The sequence below is a fragment of the Hyla sarda genome, chromosome 6 (assembly GCF_029499605.1).
Source record: "Hyla sarda isolate aHylSar1 chromosome 6, aHylSar1.hap1, whole genome shotgun sequence".
Taxonomy (NCBI): domain Eukaryota; kingdom Metazoa; phylum Chordata; class Amphibia; order Anura; family Hylidae; genus Hyla; species Hyla sarda.
The window spans coordinates 259852251-259872456 of NC_079194.1; the positions used below are offsets into that span (position 1 = coordinate 259852251).

The following is a 20206-nucleotide window of genomic DNA, read 5'->3' on the forward strand; positions in this document are numbered from 1 at the left end:
GAACCCAAAGCCCCCCTATAATATAGATACTAATGGCCCTACACTAAGGGAAAAATTCCTTTCAAACTTTAAATATTACAGTTAGAATATCTTCCTGGATAAAAATCCCACCTCCAAAAATCTATTACCCATAACGTGTAAGGGTGCATTCACACCATGTTTCGGAGATCCGGGTGGGAAATTTAAAAAATGGCCGCTGCCATATCTCAGCCAGGCCGGTGCCGAATCTCATTCAGACAGTCAGATAATGACTCCGGTCATCTCATCTTTGCCCCATATCCGGTTTTGTGGCCGGACTAAAAAGCAGCAGCATAAAATAGTTTTCAGTCAGGCTAAAAAAACGGATACTGGGCAAAAATAAGCTGACCGTAGTTGCTATCCGTCTCCGGTCAGCGTATTTAAGTGATTTTGATTACCTGATGTACCTGATGATTACCTGATGTACTTTCATTGTTTCTGCATTTATTTGTTATACTTTTGAAACTTAATAAAATATTAATGGGAAAAAAAAATGAAAATATCCCCTTTTCTTGGTCACTAGCCTGTGTATAAAATGATCACTAGAAACATCGTCCTTAAGATGTGTGGGTTTTTCTTTTGTTTAATTGTTGCTTTCTTTTCCTACTAAATAAGTCCAAGTTCGATAAATTCTTCAATTTCTGCAATTAGTTCTATTCCTTTAAATGCCCTTGGTCACTCACTATATTCTATGTGTGGTCTGGATAGTAATTTGTACACTATGGTAAACTATGGTCTTATCATTTGCATCTCTCTCCTTTTATGCATCCTATGATTTTATTTGTCTTGGGAGCAGCTGCCAGGCACTGGTTTCAAGTTGAGTTTACTGTCAACCAATATCTCCTTTTAGTAAGAATTTTATTCAGTGTTTAAATGGGTACTCTCATTAAACATAACTTTTTAAATTCACTAGATTATGCATAAATAAAAAATTTTGTAATATATATGATTTAAAAAAAATCTCCCTATCGTACTTTTATTTACAGTTGAAATCCTGGCCACTAGGTGTCACCTTACATGGCCCAGGAATCATCCCCCCCCCCCCCATGTCAGGCATGTACGGACCACTGCTGGCTGGGCAGTGTGGTCCGGAAAGCGCGTCCTCAGCTCGCTCTCTGCCTGTATATGAAACAGGCAGAGAACAAGCACAGCGCTCGTGTGTGCCTAATTTAAATATCCCCGCCCCCTGCATCTCCCCCTTCTCATTGTAGCGCGCGAGCTGCAGTATAACTCAGATACAGTAGAGGAGAGAGAGAGGAGACCGAGAGAGGAAAAGGGTGGAAGCCTGCCGGGCCAGGCTTCAGATGATGCCGCACGTGCCGGGCCACGCCCACTTTCTCCCTCACTGGACCACCGATGACTGTGCAGGCTGGTAAGCCTGAATAAAGGTTCAAAGGGGGGGGTTGAAATAAATAAATGTCAGGATTTGTGTCAAGGTTAGTTAGGGACAGATGCTGGAGGGTTCTAGGGTCGGATTAATTTATGATAGCCACTCTTTAACAATTTAGCACATAATTGCATATTATAATGTCTTTGACCAAATGTATAACTTTACTTTTATCCACATTTAATTTCATTGTCTCTTCTCTTTTCTAGAGAACACGAGTTTCCGATATTTATCCTTCCAGATTTACCTGCCTATTTCAGATACTTTAAAATACTGCCTTCTGGCTCTTGCTATTGCTTTGTTCCTAGCTGCTCTCATTCTTTTAGCATGCAAAATGCATCAGTATTATGCATATAAAGCAACATCAATTGTAAAAGGTAAGAGATTGTTCACCTTGACGTCTGGCTCCTTTAAGTCAAAGCCGTTTGCAAATGGATGTAAAAGGTTCCCATTGATGTCAATTGGATTGTTTTACAATCCTTTGTTAGCTGTTTGCACCCGTTTTGGTTTCTATTCTGTCTTTTTTTAACAGGGAAAAAAAAGACGGTGAATGCAGTATTTTTATTCCCGTTAAAAAAAAATACGGAAAGGGAAATGGATATAATAAATTTCACATTGAAGTCTATGGAAGATGGATAAGTCATTAACCCCTTCCCGACCTATGACATACCTGTACGTCATGGGTGGCAAGGTGTTCCCGACCCATGACATACAGGTACGTCATGGACATTACTGCCGCTACTCGCGGCATCCCGCAGCGCCCGGAAAGATGGTGGCTATCACTGATAGCCAGCCATCTTACCGTGCGACCACGGGGGATTTCGTCCCCCACCCCCCCAGCGATCGCTGCTATCAGCTGGTCAAATCTGACTAGCTGATAGCAGCGTTTCGCTATCAGAATACTTAGCAGCGCGGTGTGTGAGTCCCGATCACGGGGATCGGGACACACACCGCTCTGCTAAGTGTCCCTGACCCGTCCCCCGGCGTCACTTACCCGTCCGAGCGGTGTCCCGGCGTCCTCCGTGCGGTCCCGGCGTCCTCCGTGCGGTCCCGGCTGCGCTGCGTCCCGGAGGTGAGTTTCCGGCAGCAGTGCGGCATCTTCATTGGCAGCAGTGAGATCGCCGTAAAGCGATCTCACTGCTGCCTCTGAGAGTTTCAAAACTGCAACTCCCAGCATGCCCAGACAGCCTTTGGCTTTCTGGGCATGCTGGGAGTTGTAGTTTTGCAACATCTGGAGGTCCACAGTTTGGAGACCACTGTATAATGGTCTCCAATCTGTGCTCTTCCAGATGTTGCAAAAAAAAAAAATCTCAGCATGCTCAGTCTGTCCAGGCATGCTGGGAGTTGTAGTTCTCTAACATCTGGAAGAGCACAGATTGGAGACCATTATACAGTGGTCTCCAAACTGTGGACCTCCAGATGTTGCAAAACTACAACTCCCAGCATGCCCAGACTGCCCAAGCATGCTGGAAGTTGTAGTTCGGCAACATCTGATCCTTCAGATATTGCCGAACTACAACTTCCAGCATGCCTTGGCAGTCTGGGCATGCTGGGAGTTGTAGTTTTGCAACAACTGGAGGCACACTAGTTGGGAAACATTGTCCGTTTCCTACCTCAGTGCCTCCAGCTGTTGCAATTGTTGCAAAACTATAACTCCCAGCATGCACTGACAGACCATGCATGCTGGGAGTTGTAGTTTTGCAACAGCTGGAGGCACACTGGTTTGGAAACACTAAGTTTGGTTGCAAAACACTCGAAAGTTTATTACTTAACTTAGTGTTTCCAAACCAGTGTTCCTCCAGCTGTTGCAAAACTACAACTCCCAGCATGCACGGACAGCCAAAGGGCATGCTCGGAGTTTGCAACAGCTGGATGTTTGCCCCCTCCCCCCAATGTGAATGTACAGGGTACACTCACATGGGCGGAGGTTTACAGTGAGTGCTGCAAGTTTGAGATGGCGCAAATTTTGCGCTGCAGCTCAAACTTCCAGCGGCAAACTTGCTGTGAACCTCTGCCCATGTGACTGTACCCTAAAAACACTACACTACACTGACACTAACCTAAAATAAAAAGTACAAAACACTACATATACACATACCCCTACACAGCCCCCCTCCCCCCAAAAAATGAAAAACGTCTGGTACGCTACTGTTTCCAAAACGGAGCCTCCAGCTGTTGCAAAATAATAACTCCCAGTATTGCCGGACAGCCATTGACTGTCCAGGCATGCTGGGAGTTTTGCAACAGCTGGAGGCACCCTGTTTGGGAATCACTGGTGTAGAATACCCCTATGTCCACCCCTATGCAAATCCCTAATTTAGTCCTCAAATGCGCATGGCGCTCTCTCACTTTGGAGCCCTGTCGTATTTCAGGGCAACAGTTTTGGGACACATATGGGGTATCGCCGTACTCGGGAGAAATTGCCTTACAAATTTTGGGGGGCTTTTTCTTCTTTAACCCCTTATGAAAAGGTGAAGTTGGGGTCTACACCAGCATGTTAGTGTAAAAAAATTAATTTTTTACACTGACATGCTGGTGTTGCCCTACACTTTTCATTTTCACAAGAGGTAAAAGGGAAAAAAGACCCTCTAAATTTGTAACGCAATTTCTCCTGAGTACGGAGATACCCCATATGTGGGCGCAAAGTGCTCTGGGGGCGCACAACAAGGCCCAGAAGGGAGAGTGCACCATGTACATTTGAGGCAATTTGCACAGTGGTGGCTGATTGTTACAGCAGTTCAGACAAACGCAAAACAATAAATATTCACAAGTGACCCCATTTTGGAAACTACACCCCTCACGGAATGTAATAAGGGGTGCAGTGAGCATTTACACCCCACTGGTGTATGACAGATTTTTGGAACAGTGGTCTGTGAAAATGAAAAATAAAATTTTTGATTTGCACAGTCCACTGTTTCAAATATCTGTCAAACGCCAGTGGGGTGTAAATGCTCACTGCACCCCTTATTAAATTCCATGAGGGGTCACGTGGGGGGGGGTCCACTGTTCTGGCACCATAGGGGCTTCCTAAATGGGACATGCCCCCCAAAAACCCTTTCAGAAAAACTCACTCTCCAAAATCCCATTGTCGCTCCTTCCCTTATGAGCCCTCTACTGCGCCCGCCGAACACTTTACATACGCATATGAGGTATTTCCTTACTCAAGAGAAATTGGGTTACCAATTTTAGGGTGATTTCTCTCCTTTTACCCCTTGTAAAAATTCAAAAATTGGGTCTACAAGAAAATGCGAGTGTAAAAAATTAAGATTTAGAATTTTCTCCTTCACTTTGCTGCTATTCCTGTGAAACACCTAAAGGGTTAAAACACTTACTGAATGTCATTTTGAATACTTTGGGGGGTGCAGTTTTTATAATGGGGTCATTTATGGGGTATTTCTAATATGAAGATCCTTAAAATCCACTTCCAACCTGAACTGGGCCCTGAAAAATTACGATTTTGAAAATCTTGAGAAAAATTGGAAAATTGCTGCGGAACTTTGAAGCCCTCTGGTGTCTTCCAAAAGTAAAAACTTGTCAATTTTTTAATGCAAACACAAAGTAGACATATTGTATATGTGAATCAATATGTAATTTATTTGGAATATCCATTTTCCTTTCAAGCAGAGACTTTCAAAGTTAGAAAAATGCTAAATTTTCTAAATTTTCATGAAATTTTTAGATTTTTTACCAAGAAAGGATGCGAATATCAGTGAAATTTTACCAATAACATAAAGTAGAATATGTCACGAAAAAACAATCTCGGAACCAGAATGATAAGTAAAAGCATTCCAGAGATATTAATGTTTAAAGTGACAGTGGTCAGATTTTCAAAAAATGCCCAGGTCATGAAGGTGAAAATGGGCTGGGTCATGAAGGGGTTAAAGGGGTATTCCAGGCAAAACCTTTTTATATATATATCAACTGGCTCTGGAAAGTTACACATATTTGTAAATTACTTCTATTATAAAATCTTAATCCTTCCAATAGTTATTAGCTTCTGAAGTTTTCTGTCTAACTGCTCAATGATGATGTCACGTCCCGGGAGCTGTGCATGATGGGAGAATATCCCCATAGGACCTGCACAGCTCCCGGGAAGTGAGTCATCAGAGAGCAGTTAGACAGAAAACAACAACTCCACTTCAGAAGCTAATAACTATTGGAAGGATTAAGATTTTTAAATATAAGTAATTTACAAATCTGTTTAACTTTCCGAAGCCAGTTGATATATAAAAAAAAGTTTTGGCCTGGAATACCCCTTTAATGTCATCAGTTTGCATTTTTTTTTTTCCAATCTGTTCAGATCTGTTGTTACTTCTGAGCATGCTAATTGTAACCAAGCAGAAAGTAGCCAGATGGAAAAAAAACAGACACAATTGGACAGTAAAAGGATATAAATGGATGAAAAGCGGATGCAAAGGGATGCCACTAGTCTGTTAATTTTTTAATATAGTCCGTTAAAATAAGAGACAAATGGCATCTGTTTGCATTAGTTTGCATCCTTTTGCATCCATTTCAGTAAGGTCCGTTTAGCAGCAATAACAGGAGAATGCCATGTGACCTAACCTAAGAAGTAAATTTACATATAAAGCTCCAACTTCTTCTAAGATCATAAAAAAAGATATAACCTGAATAATTAATAAACTAATACTTTGAAAGGTAAACTGGGACATTATTCAGCCGCCTAAGGTGCATGTTAAGCTTAACAACTGACACTTTTTGCGCCCCCCCCCCCCCCCCAAAAAAAAAAAAATATGCATGCACGTTGCACTTGGCTAAATGGTTTAAATGGGGAGAGTTGGGTAAGCTGCTGCTAGACAGCTTTCTTCCCTAAACACAAAAGATTCTTTGTCCAATGTTAGAGATGAGCGAATTTTTGACAAATTCGATTCGGCCAATTTGCAAAATTTTCCCAAAAAATAGTTTTGGCCTGAATTTATTTGTGGACAATCACGGTTATTTCTGGCCTGCAGAGAGCCTCAATAGGGGTGTAGAACACTTTGCCTTGCTGTAAAACTCATAGGGTGTGTGTCTGGTTAGTGAAATAATACTGTTATTCAGTAGGACTTGCAGATCAGAAGCGTCGCTATTAGAATAACTGTCTCAGAACGGCACAATGACAGAGCCTGGAGGTAACATCAGGATGAGGAGACCATATAGTGGCTGAATGACACAGAGTGGAGTTGGTGGCAGCATAAGGAGGCTATATAGTGGCCAAATGACACAGCCTGGAGTTAGCGGCAGCCTGAGGAGAACATAAGTGGCTGAATGACATAGCCTGGAGGTGGTGGCAGCATAAGGAGACCATATAGTGGCTGAATGACACAGCCTGGAGTTGGCAGCGGCATGAGGAGAAAGTATGGTGGCAGTATGAGACAGCTTGGAGATGGCATCAGCATGAGAAGAACAAATGGTGTCAGAATGAGACAGCCTGGAGCTGGCGTCAGCACGAGGAGAACATATCGTGGCAGAATGAGACAGCCTGGAGGTAGCATCAGCACGAGAACATACAGTGGGGATCAAAAGTTTGGGCACCCAGGTAAAAAAAATGTATTAATGTGCATAAAGAAGCCAAGGAAAGATTGAAAAATCTCCAAAAGGCATCAAATTACAAATTAGACATTCTTATAATATGTCAACAAAAGTTAGATTTTATTTCCATAATTTACTCTTTCAAAATAACAGAAAACAAAAAAATGGCGTCTGCAAAAGTTTGGGCACCCTGCAGAATTTATAGCATGCACTGCCCCCTTTGCAAAGCTGAGACCTGCCAGTGTCATGGATTGTTCTCAATCATCATCTGAGAAGACCAGGTGATGTCAATCTCAATGCCCAGACTCATCTGACCTTGCCCCAACAAACAGCACCATGGGTTCTTCTAAGCAGTTGTCTAGAAATCTGAAACTGAAAATAGTTGACGCTCACAAAGCTGGAGAAGGCTATAAGAAGATAGCAAAACATTTTCAGATGTCAATATCCTCTGTTTAGAATGTAATTAAGAAATGGCAGTCATCAGGAACAGTGGAAGTTAAAGCAAGACCTGGAAGACCAAGAAAAATATCAGACAGAACAGCTCGCAGGATTGTGAGAAAAACAATTCAAAACCCACGTTTGACTGCACAATCCCTCTAGAAAGATCTGGCAGACACTGGAATTGTGGTACACTATTCCACTATAAGGAGATACTTGTAAAAATATGGTCTTCATGGAAGAGTCATCAGAAGAAAACCTCTTCTACATCCTCACCACAAAAATCAGTTTGAACTTTGCAAATGAACATATAGACGAGCCTGATGCATTTTTGGAAACAAGTTCTGTGGACCGATGAGGTTAAAATTGAACTTTTTGGCCAGAATGAGCAAAGGTACGTTTGGAGAAGAAGGGGAACAGAATTTAATGAAAAGAACCTCTGTCCAACTTTTAAGCATGGGGGTGGATCAATCATGCTTTGGGGTTGTATTGCTGCCAGTGGTACAGAGAACATCTCACGAGTAGAAGGAAAAATGGATTCAATAAAATTTCAGCAAATTTTGGATGCTAACTTGATGCCATCTGTGAAAAAGCTGAAGTGAATGAGAGGATGGCTTCTACAAATGGATAATGATCCTAAACACACCTCGAAATCCACGGCGGATTACATCAAGAGGAGTAAACTGAAGGTTTTGCCATGACCTTCACAATCTCCTGACCTCATCATAATTGAAAATCTATGGATAGACCTTTTAAAAGAGCAGTGCGTGACAGACAGCCCAGAAATCTAAAAGAACTGGAAGACTTTTGTAAGGAAGAATGGGCAAAGATACCTCAAACAAGAATTGAAAGACTCTTGGCTGGCTACAAAAAGCATTTACAAGCTGTGATACTTGCCAAAGGAGGCAATACAAGATATTAAAGGGAATGTGTCACCAAATTTTGTAAAATTTTTTTTAGAGGATTAATACATTTTTCCCATTTTTTAAATATTTTTGCAAATATTTTTAACATCTTTTATTTGTGACAAAATATGAAAAATTTTAAAATAACTTGTCATATTTCCCACTCTTGACCAGCAGAGGGAGCTAACATGAGGGATTGGATGAATAGAAAGGAATTACTGTAAATTGTGGCCTTGCTTTCCTGCAACTCCCTCTTGTGTCTGTATGCAAGTAGAGCAGGGGATGGGAATCTGTAATCCACTAGCCAGAGCCATTTTGTCAGTGATTGATAAATGCAGACTACCAAAAGTCTCTCACACACTTTTCTGCTCTAACGTCGCAGCTCCTCACTGCCCGCTCCTCGGCTCCTCACTGCCCGCACCTCCGCTCCTCAATGCCGCTCCTCACTGCCCTCGCCTCGGCTCCTCACTGCCCGCACCTCGGCTCCTCACTGCCCGCACCTCGGCTCCTCACTGCCCGCACCTCGGCTCCTCACTGCCCGCACCTCGGCTCCTCAGTGCCCGCACCTCGGCTCCTCACTGCCCGCACCTCCGCTCCTCACTGCCCGCTCCTCGGCTCCTCACTGCCCGCTCCTCGGCTCCTCACTGCCCCCTCCTCGGCTCCTCACTGCCCGCTCCTCACTGCCCGCTCCTCGGCTCCTCACTGCCCGCTCCTCGGCTCCTCACTGCCCGCTCCTCACTGCCCGCTCCTCGGCTCCTCACTGCCCGCTCCTCGGCTCCTCACTGCTTGCTCCTCACTGCCCGCTCCTCGGCTCCTCACTGCCCGCTCCTCGGCTCCTCACTGCCCGCTCCATCACTGCCCGCTCCTCCGCTCCTCACTGCCTGCTCCTCTGCTCCTCACTGCCCGCACCTCCACTCCTCACTGCCCGTTCCTCACTGCCCGCTCCTCGGCTCCTCACTGCCCGCTCCTCACTGCCCACTCCTCGGCTCCTCACTGCTTGCTCCTCGGCTCCTCACTGCCCGCTCCTCGGCTCCTCACTGCCCGCTCCATCACTGCCCACTCCTCCGCTCCTCACTGCCTGCTCCTCTGCTCCTCACTGCCCGCACCTCCACTCCTCACTGCCCGTTCCTCACTGCCCGCTCCTCGGCTCCTCACTGCCCGCTCCTCACTGCCCACTCCTTGGCTCCTCACTGCCCGCTCCTCGGCTCCTTACTTCCCGCTCCTCCACTCCTCACTGCCCGCTCCTCACTGCCCACTCCTCCGCTTCTCACTGCCCGCTCCTCACTGCCTGCTCCTCCGCTCCTCACTGCCCGCTCCTAAGCTGTCTGGGCATGCTGGGAGTTGTAGTTTTGCAACATCCTGGTTGGAAAAAAAACTTCTTTACATAGTGTTTTGCAACCAGAATGTTGCAAAACTACAAATCCCAGCATATCCAGACAGCTTTTACCTGTCCTGGCATGCTAGGAGTTGTAGTTTTGCAACATCTGGAGGCACCCTGGTTTGGGAAACACTTGCATGGAGGGGCGACATTGTGTAAAGCAGTGTTTACCAGCCAGGATGTTGCAAAACTACAACTCCCAGCATGCCCGGACAGCCATTTGCAGGCAGTGAGGAGCGGAGGAGCAGACAGTGAGGAGCGGGCAGTGAGGAGCGGAGGAGCGGTCAGTGAAGAGCTGGCAGTGAGGAGTGGAGGAGCGGGCAGTGAGGAGTGGAGGAGCGGGCAGTGAGAAGCCGAGGAGTGGGCAGTGAGGAGCTGAGGAGCAGGCAGTGTTTCCCAAACCAGGGTGCCTCCAGATGTTGCAAAACTACAACTCCCAGCATGCCCAGACAGCTTTTAGCTGTCCTGGCATGCTGGGAGTTATAGTTTTGCAACATCTGGAGGCACTCTGGTTTGGGAAACACTGGCATGGAGGGGCGACATTGTGTAAAGTAGTGTTTCTCAGTCAGGATGTTGCAAAACTACAACTCCCAGCATGCCCAGACAGCTAAAAGCTGTTTGGGCATGCTGGGAGTTGTATTTTGTCAACATCCTGGTTGGAAAACAATGCTTCACAGTGTCGCACCTTCATACCAGTGTTTTGCAACCAGGATCTTGCAAAACTACAAGTCCCAGCATGCCCAGACAGCTAAAGGTAGTCTGGGTATGTTGGGACTTGTAGTTTTGCAACATTCTGGTTTGGTTCCTCCCTATAAAGGCACTACAACACGAGTTTTTGTCAGTATGATTAAGATCACCTAGGTGATCGAAACGTGTCACTATTGTCTTGTACCTTTGTGTTTGCTGTGCCGAATAAACCTGTATCATACAAGCTACCGCGCTGGACATTCCCTTTCTCCTGACAGTTTTTTTACAATGCAAAAAATCATTAAATTAAAATAAATTACGATTTTTTGCTATTTTAACACTAATAGGTTGCATATATTTATACTTACTGACCAAATACTTTATGAAACTTATACTTTCAGATGTCTACTTTATTTTGACAGCATTTTTTATTTTTAATTAACCCCTTAAGGATGCAGGACGTAAATGTACGTCCTGGTGAGGTGGTACTTAACGCACCAGGACGTACATTTACGTCCTGTGCATAACGGCGGGCATCGGAGCGATGCCCGTGTCATGCGCGGCTGATCCCGGCTGCTGATCGCAGCCAGGGACCCGCCAGCAATGGCCGACGCCCGCGATCTCGCGGGCGTCCGCCATTAACCCCTCAGGTGCCGGGATCAATACAGATCCCGGCATCTGCGGCAGTGCGCGATTTAAATGAACGATCGGATCGCCCGCAGCGCTACTGCGGGGATCCGATCATTCAGAACACCGCACGGAGGTCCCCTCTCCTTCCTCCTTTGCGGCTCCCGGCGTCTCCTGCTCTGGTCTGTGATCGAGCAGACCAGAGCAGAAGATGACCGATAATACTGATCTGTTCTATGTCCTATACATAGAACAGATCAGTATTAGCAATCATGGTATTGCTATGAATAGTCCCCTATGGGGACTATTCAAGTGTAAAAAAAAATGTAAAAAAATGTAAAAGTAAAAGTAAAAAAAAAGTGAAAAATCCCCTCCCCCAATAAAAAAGTAAAACGTCAGTTTTTCCCTATTTTACCCCCAAAAAGCGTAAAAAAAATTTTTTATAGACATATTTGGTATCGCCGCGTGCGTAAATGTCCGAACTATTAAAATAAAATGTTAATGATCCCGTACGGTGAACGGCGTGAACGAAAAAAAAAAAGTCCAAAATTCCTACTTTTTTAATACATTTTATTAAAAAAAAAATTATAAAAAATGTATTAAGTTTTTTATATGCAAATGTGGTATAAAAAAAAAGTACAGATCATGGCGCAAAAAATGAGCCCCCATACCGCCGCTTATACGGAAAAATAAAAAAGTTAGAGGTCATCAAAATAAAGGGATTATAAACGTACTAATTTGGTTAAAAAGTTTGTGATTTTTTTTAAGCGCAACAATAATATAAAAGTATATAATAATGGGTATCATTTTAATTGTATTAACCCTCAGAATAAAGAACACATGTCAATTTTACCATAAATTGTACGGCGGGAAAACGAAACCTTCCAAAATTAGCAAAATTGCGTTTTTCGTTTTAATTTCCCCACAAAAATTGTGTTTTTTGGTTGCGCCATACATTTTATGATATAATGAGTGATGTCATTGCAAAGGACAACTGGTCACGCAAAAAACAAGCCCTCATACTAGTCTGTGGATGAAAATATAAAAGAGTTATGATTTTTAGAAGGCGAGGAGGAAAAAATTAAAACGTAAAAATTTAATTGTCTGAGTCCTTAAGGCCAAAATGGGCTGAGTCCTTAAGGGGTTAACATTTTAAATTAGTTAAAAGTCTAACAATTTAACTTGACATTTTGAAAATTTGTGGGGCATATTTTTTGTACATCAAGAAATGCACCATATATTTTACTAAGCTGCTCGGCCTGTGTTTGGAAATACCCCCACTTAGGCCATATGTGGTTCCTTGGCTGCGTGGTAGGACCCAGGAGGAGAGGAGCGCCATTTGGCTTTCAGGGCATCATTTTAGGCTGAATTGATTGTAGGCTGCACTTCATGCCTGCAAAGGGTTTTAGCTGCCAGAACCATACAGAACCCCCATAAGTGACCCCATTTTGGAAACTACACCCCCTAAAGTATTCATCTAGAACAAAAGTGAGTACTTTGAGTCCTTTACTGTGTGGCTGGAATGGATACAAAGTCAGTGGAAACATTTCAATTTTCATTTTTTTCCCCACAAATGCATCATTTGTGGGACATATTTTTTGTACATTGCATCTGAAAAGTAGAAAATGCTCCCCATATTTTATTACGCTGTTCGTCCCGTGTACGGTAATACCCCCACTTAGGCCATATTTGGTTGCATGACCCAAAAGGAGAGGAGCACCATTTGTCTTTCAGGATATCATTATACAAATTATAGGCCGCACTTCATCTTGCAAAGCATTCTAGCTGTCAGAACAATAACGCACCCCCAGATGTGACCTCATTTTCAAATCAAAGTCAGTGGAAAAAATAGAAATCTGCTTTTTTCCCACACAAATTCTTTATTTGTGGGACATCATTTTGGTAAGTCGCTTTTGAAATGGAGTAAATGCGCCCATATTTTATCACCATGTACGTCCCGGGCTGGGCAGTACCCCTACTTAGGCTATATCTGGTTGCTTGACCGCCTGGTAGGACCAAGGAGGAGAGGAGCCCCCTTTGGCTTTCAGGGCATCATTATTAGTGTTGAGCGGCATAGGCCATTTTCGAATTTGTGATATTTCGCGAATATATGGATGAATATTCGTCATATATTCGCTAAATTCGCATATTCGTAATATTCGCGATTTATTTTGCGCATACGTAAAAATTTGCATATGCGAAAATTTGCATATACGGAAATTAGCATATAAAAATTTGCATATGCAGATTTTCGCATATACGAAAATTCGCCCGGCGGTCTCAGACAGTAGTATTAGAGCCTTCTTTACACCACACAAGCTGGAAGCCGAGAGGGATGATCACTGTGATGTGTACTGTGAAAAAAAAAGAAAAAAAAAAGAATATTCGTAATTGCGAATATATAGTGCTATATTCGCGAATATTCGCAAATTCGCGAATATACGATATTCGCTAATAAAATTTGCATTGAGAATATTCGCGAGCAACACTAATCATTATATGAATAGTCCCCATTCATACTGCATTTCTGAAGTATAGGTGTCCGTTGTCATGTCAAAAAAGGGATGCCAATATATACTGTAACAGTCTCATTCAGAAATAAATGGAGCTGCTACAGTATACGTCAGTGATGCTGACGGATACCTCTAACACTGCGGAAACGCAGTATGAACGGGACGCAGTGTAGGGTCACACAGAGCGCATCTACAGCATATTTCACACCGCGGATACCCCCCAGCAGTCACAAGGGCGAGATCACTGCTGTGGCTGGGTAGCTCAGTGTGTCCGCTCACGACTGCCATCGGGAAATCCGCCGCTATGAGTGGACACACAAAGGTACCAAGCCGCAGCAGGGAGCTCATTATTGTGACTGTTGGCAGGCATCCGCAGCATGTAATATGCTGCGGATGTGCGCCGTGTGATCCTACACATTTATACATTTTTATTTTTCATTATATTTATTTAATAAATGTATTTTTATTTAATTTTTTTACATTTTTTTTACACTTTACACCTTTTTTTTACACTTTTATTTATTTAACTTTTTCAATTTTTTTAATGCTTTGGAATACTTAGTATTCCAAAGCATTGCAGATATATGCAGCCTGCTAGTTTTACATTAGCAGGCAGCATATCAGGACGTGCCTCTGGTCCTTGTAAAGACCTCTGGCTGCCCAGGTAACCAGCAGCACCCCGAGATCGTTGCGGGGTGCTACAGGAGAGAGACAGATGAAGCCCCCTTCCTCTGTCAAAAGCACGCTTCCGACCGCGGCTGTAAGGGTTAAACTGCCGGGACCGAAGTTGTCTTCAGTCCCGGCAGTGCGGCAGGCCCCCGCCCGCCCGGGATCGCACACAGCACCCTGCGATCACGCTGCAGGGTGTTGCAGGGAAGACAGAGGGAGCTCCCTCCCTCTGTCATAACACTTACAGCCAGCGGTCACTTCCGATCGCGGCTGTAAGGGTTCAACTGCCGGGGTCCCGGCTGTGTATTACAGCTGAGTCCCTGCCGCGGTCTCGTGGGTGCACTGGGCAGCACCCACGAGAAGCATGGACGAGTATAGACATCCAGGCGCCGGAACAGCCGCCTACATGGACGTCTATACTCGTCCATGGTCGTTATCCGGTTAAATATGTTTTGCACTATCCATATTTGTAAAGTGTTGGTGTGGCACCATGGTCAATCTACTTTGATGCATCAGGCATTGGTGGGTGGAAATCCTGACTGATCCATGCCTGATTCATCTTCACAAAGGTCAGTCTCTCCACATTTTTCGTGGACAGATGAGTTCTCCTTGGGGTTACTATGGACCCCAGAGCACTAAACGCCCACTCTGATGGCACACTACTGGCTGAGCAAGACAGCTTTTCCAGGGAAAACTCTGCTAGTTAAGGCAACAAATCAAGTTTGGCTGCCTAGAATTCTTGCGGATCTTCAAGGTGTGTTGGCATGGTCATGTCAAGGTATGCAACCACCTGCTGGTTCAGGTCCTGCTCCAGGTCTACCTGCTGCTGATGAGTTGCTTCACTATGCGGGTGAAGAAAGCTACTTATCAGTGACTGTAGACTCGGGCTGCTGCTGATGTAGCTGGTACTGCTCCTGCCACCCCACCCCTCCACAGCAGCCAAGGCAGTGGAAGGTGAGTGCAGGGCCCCCCCCCCCCCCCCCCCCCCCGAGTCAGACCTGTGAAAGGATGGACGATGGCGCAGATAGGTATCGGCCAACTGACTACGTAGGATGTCTCTGTAGTAGGTCAGTTTGTCCTCCCTCTCAGTGGGTGTAAAAAAAAAGGTGCCCATTTTGTGCCAGTAGTGAGGGTACAATAAGGTGGAGAGTCAGAAATCATCCCGCTGCCGTATGGTGAAAATTCGGCAGTCACTATGCAAGCAAGTGAGCATGCATCGTGCCATTTGTGCCTCGTGCCAAGTGACTCGGAGGGACTCCCTGCCTCCATCTCCACTGCATACTGCCATGGTGTTTGGTTTGTCTGTCTCGCCTTTCTCATAACCCTCTAGCTCCTCTAGCTGCTCCTGCTCCTCCCCACCTGTCAGATGACTAGAAAAACCGCCCATCTCACGAAACCTAAATTGTGCTCCACTGTGCCCCTCCCTTTCCTCCTCCTCCTCCAGTTTTATGCGGCCATGAGATGTAGGCGCCACGTCTCCAGTGCCCTGACCAGCCATCTTTCCAACACGTGTTGTAGTAAATCAAGCAGTGGAATGACGTCATTCATCCCGCAATGCTGACGACCAATAAGGTGGCTTCCTCAAAGGGCCTGAGCAAACGGCAGGTGTCGCATATGAGCTGCCACTGGTTGACATTGAAGTTACACAGGGGAGTTCCCCTATCCGCTTGGATCATCAAAAAATCAAGAAAAGATGGCTTTTCTCTGTTCATATAGTCTGTCCAACATATGGGGGGTGGAATTCCAATGTGTGGAAATGTTGCAAATTAGACTATGTTGAGGAATACCTTTCTGACGCTACAGCTCAAGGAGGATGTGCTTTGCAGTGTAAGAGTGGCTGAATCCCATAAAAAACACAAATGCACAAGACATTTAAAATGCACTGGAGGGGAAAAAAGGAGTGACCAGCCATTTTGTCAGTATGGATCTTATATGGAGATATCCATATTATTGCACTATGTCTGAATGTACAAATATTACAATCTCAAAATATCAAGTATCATAATGTTATTAATATCAACATGCCAGCTAAATGGGGGAGATGCAGTACCTATGTAGACTTGCAGGTTATATGTGGGGAATATTAAGTAAAAATGCACGCCTATAGTAGGATTTATAATACCATGACCCCAAACAAAAAGCTGCCCAGTGAAAATATTGCACACATCCCCTTAGGTAAACAATAACTTACACGTGCTGTGAGTCCAGCTGGTCACTCGCTTCCCCTGCCTCATCTCCGACGCGTTTCACTGGTCTTCTTTGTCCAGGAGTGGGGTGACCGCCTCCCACGTCACTCTCCTCATCACTACTTGCCCGCCTAGCGGAGGAAGCGGCAGATGTCTTCTCCACTTCTTGGCTGGGCAGTAGCTGCTGACTGTCCTCTAGTAGATAGTCCTCACTGTATAGTGAAGCTAAGCCCACAGCATAAGATACTTCTGTGGGGGAGGGAACATCATAGGACAAAGGCAGTGGGACTGACTGTTGACTGGGGGTGTCAGATTTCACTTGTGATGAAGTGGATGACCATGTTAACCAATCTATGATGGCAGATGGTTTGCTGGTCGAGACACGACCGCTAGCTGATACCAAGAGCTCAGGCCTTTCGTTGCGTCTCCTGCTGCCACTCGCCCCCAGTCTGCTGCGACCTCTGCCTGATGAATTTAGGTCTCTGCCACTTCTGTGCAAGTACTGGCACTTCTCTAACTGACTTACTTAGTACATATATGAGGGGAGGACAATAAGCTTCACTACGCCTAAAACAGTATTTGTCTACTACACCAGCAGGTGTGTACTGTTGGCTGGCCTTTCACAGTAACCAGGCCCTTAAGACTTTAACAGGAACAAAATGGTACACCACTTAGATGTACGTATGTGGTATGCACTTATGAGGAGAGTACAATGCGCTCCACTACGCTTAAAACAGCATTTTTCTACAACACCAGTAGGTGTGTCCTTTTGCCGGGACTTTTACAGTAACTAGGCCCTTAAGACTTTAATAAACAAAATGGTATACCACATAGATCTATGCACAGGTTACACTTAATAGAGGACAATGCACTTTTAGTGCTCTGCTCACCCTAACTGGCTGGCTACTATTAGCTTTTCTGTTGTTGTACACACCAGTGCTGCAGTACACAGTCGCTGTGTACTACACCCAAAATTCCACTTTATTTCTCAATCTCTCTCCCTTCCCTATCAGTGCTTCAAGGCTGGATTTGGGCTGAGGTGAATCGCTGCTGTAAAAATGTTTTTCTGTGCAACACACTGCTCTCTGTCCCTCTCTCTCTGCAATAGAATGCTGAAGGGACAGGTCGCACGATGGCTTCCGATTATATAGGGCTATGACATCACAGGGGTGGCTGGCTGCTGATAGGCTGCATGTGACTCATGGTCATTCCACCTACCCGCCTTCCCAGAGTTACTTGCCCCATGTCCTCACGCGTGGGTCCACCATTTTAGATGCCCTGGAGCCTGGACCGCAATAAATGGAGTTTAATAAAGCGATTCGTGTGATCGAATCGTGGCGATATTCGCATTCATTGCAAATTGAATTTTTACTGAAATTTGTAACAAATTCGGATTCGTCAGATTCGATTCGCTCATCCCTATCCAGTTTCATAGAAGAATAGGGAGGTCTGCATATCTTTTACATGGCCAGGCAGAGCAATGTAACTGAAATTGGCCGTTTCAACCAACATTTATTTAATGTGTATGACCACTTTGCTTTATCATTAGCAGTGGACAATTGATTTTTCTTGTTTTTGCTCATTTTTGCTTTCTTGTTTTTTCCTCCTCGCCGTCCAGTAACATAGTAACATTGTTCATAAGGTCGAAAAAAGACCAGATTCCATCAAATTCAACTTATAAACCTAATGAGTCCCTACTGAGTTGATCCAGAGGAAGGCAAAAAAAAACTCATACTAAAAGGTAAAAATTCCTTCCTGACTCCAAATATGGCAGGCAGAATAAATCCCTGGATCAACCTTCTGTCCCTATAGATCTAGAATCCAAAACCTGTAATGTTATTATTCTCCAAAAATGCATCCAGACCCCTTTTTAAATTATTTAACAGAGTCAACCATGACCACCTCCTCAGGCAGAGAATTCCACAGTCTCGCTTCTCTTACAGTAAAGAACCCCCATCTGTGTTGGTGTAGAAAGCTTCTTTCCTCTAAACATAGAGGATGCCCACTTGTTATAGATACAGTCCTGGATATAAAGAGATCATGGGAGAGATATCTGTACTGTCCCCTGATATATTTATACATAGTTATTAGGTCTCCCCTAAGCCTTGTTTTTTCTAAACTAAATAACCCTAATACTGATAATCTTTCTGGGTACTGTAGTCCTCCCATTCCCCGTATTACTCTGGTTGCCCGTCTTTGAACCCTCTCAAGCTCCACTATATCTTTCTTGTATACTGGTGCCCAGTACTGTACACAGTATTATATGTGTGGTCTGACTAGTGATTTGTACAGCAATAGAATTATTTCCTTGTCGTGGGCATCTATACCCCTATTGATGCACCCCATGATTTTATTTGCCTTGGCAGCAGCTGCCCGGCACTGGTCATTACAGCTAAATGTACTGTTGACAAAGACTCCCGAGTCCTTTTCCACATCAGTCGTCCCCAGCTTTCTCCCATTTAATACATAATCCCAGCCCGGATTTTTCCTATCCATGTGCATTACCTTACACTTAGTGTTGAACCTCATCTGCCACTTCTCAGCCCAAACCTCCAACCTTTCCAGATCCATTTGTAACAGTGCACTGTCCTCTATAGTGTTTACCACTTTAGAGTTTAGTATGATCTGCAGATTGCTACTTTATTCTTCAACCCCTCTACAAGGTCATTAATGAATATATTAAATAGGACAGGACCCCAGACTGACCCCTGTGGTACCCCACTAGTAACAGTCACCCAATCCGAATAAGTACCATTAATAACCACCCTCTGTTTGCTATCACTGAACCAGATACGTACCCACTTGCACACATTTTCCCCCAGTCCAAGCATTCTTATTTTATGCACCAACCTTTTATGTGGAACCATATCAAATGCTTGGGAAAATAAATCCAGATATACGACATTGAGCGATTCCCCCTGGTCCAGTCTGGAGCTCACCTCCTCATAAAAGCTGATCAGGTTAGTTTGACTCCATATCAGCCATGCTGATATGGAGTCATACATTTATTTAAGATACTCCAAAATAGCATCCCTTAAAAAACCCTCAAACCCCTTAGAAAACCCTCAAACCATAGGTATCATTTTAATTGTATTTACTAGAGATGAGCGAATCGAAGCTGACAAATCCGAATTCGTTACGAATTTCAAGAAAAATTCGATTCACAACCAATACGAATATCGCTGTGATTCTATTGCGCAAATCGCTTCATTAAACACCATTTAGTGCAGTCCAGGCTCCAGGGCATCTTAAATGGCGGATCCACATGTGAGGACATGGGGCAAGGAACTCTGGGAAGGCGGGAACAACGGTAGGTGGGATTACCCTGAATCACATCCAGGATGCAGCCTATCAGCAGCCAGTCACCGCTGTGATGTCACAATCCTATATAATCGGCAGCCATATTGTTTCCAGTCACTTCATTCATTACACTGCAGAGAGATTGGATGGACAGCCTGTGTGTGTGTTACACAGAAAAGCTTTTTCACCTCCTAGTCACATCTGTGTTCTGGTGGACAGAGAGCAGTGCTTTTTCCACTGAAAAAGGATTTTTACTGCAGCCATTAACCTCTTAGTCACTTTCTACAGCATTGTTTTACAGAGAGGGGCAGAGAGCTGTGTGCTGCTTCATACATTTCAACATGCTGCCTCAACTTCATAAACCTTAGCAGAGGAGGCAGGAATAATTTTTCAGCTATATTCTGTGTCTTTGTTCCACAACAAATCATCTGCTGGTTATACTAGTCTGTAGACCGTATAATACGCAGCAGTCCATTCCTAATAGACTTTGACAGAGTGCAATTTTGGGTTTAGTACACAGCTTTTATGTGCTGTTGTGTACTGCTGGTGTTGTGCAAAAATATGTTTAT

The 20206-nt window shown here is 44.4% G+C and overlaps 1 protein-coding gene across 7 annotated transcripts in view; it reads left to right on the plus strand.

Moving 5' to 3' along the window:
* Positions 1 to 20206, plus strand: part of LOC130276984 (synaptotagmin-1-like) — a 271121-nt gene that overhangs the window by 147467 nt on the left and 103448 nt on the right. For all 7 annotated transcript variants that reach the window (XM_056527085.1, XM_056527088.1, XM_056527087.1 and 4 more), the window contains one exon: positions 1615 to 1782. In XM_056527085.1, the coding sequence (XP_056383060.1) occupies positions 1615 to 1782 (168 nt within the window). The remainder of the gene's footprint in view (positions 1 to 1614; positions 1783 to 20206) is intronic.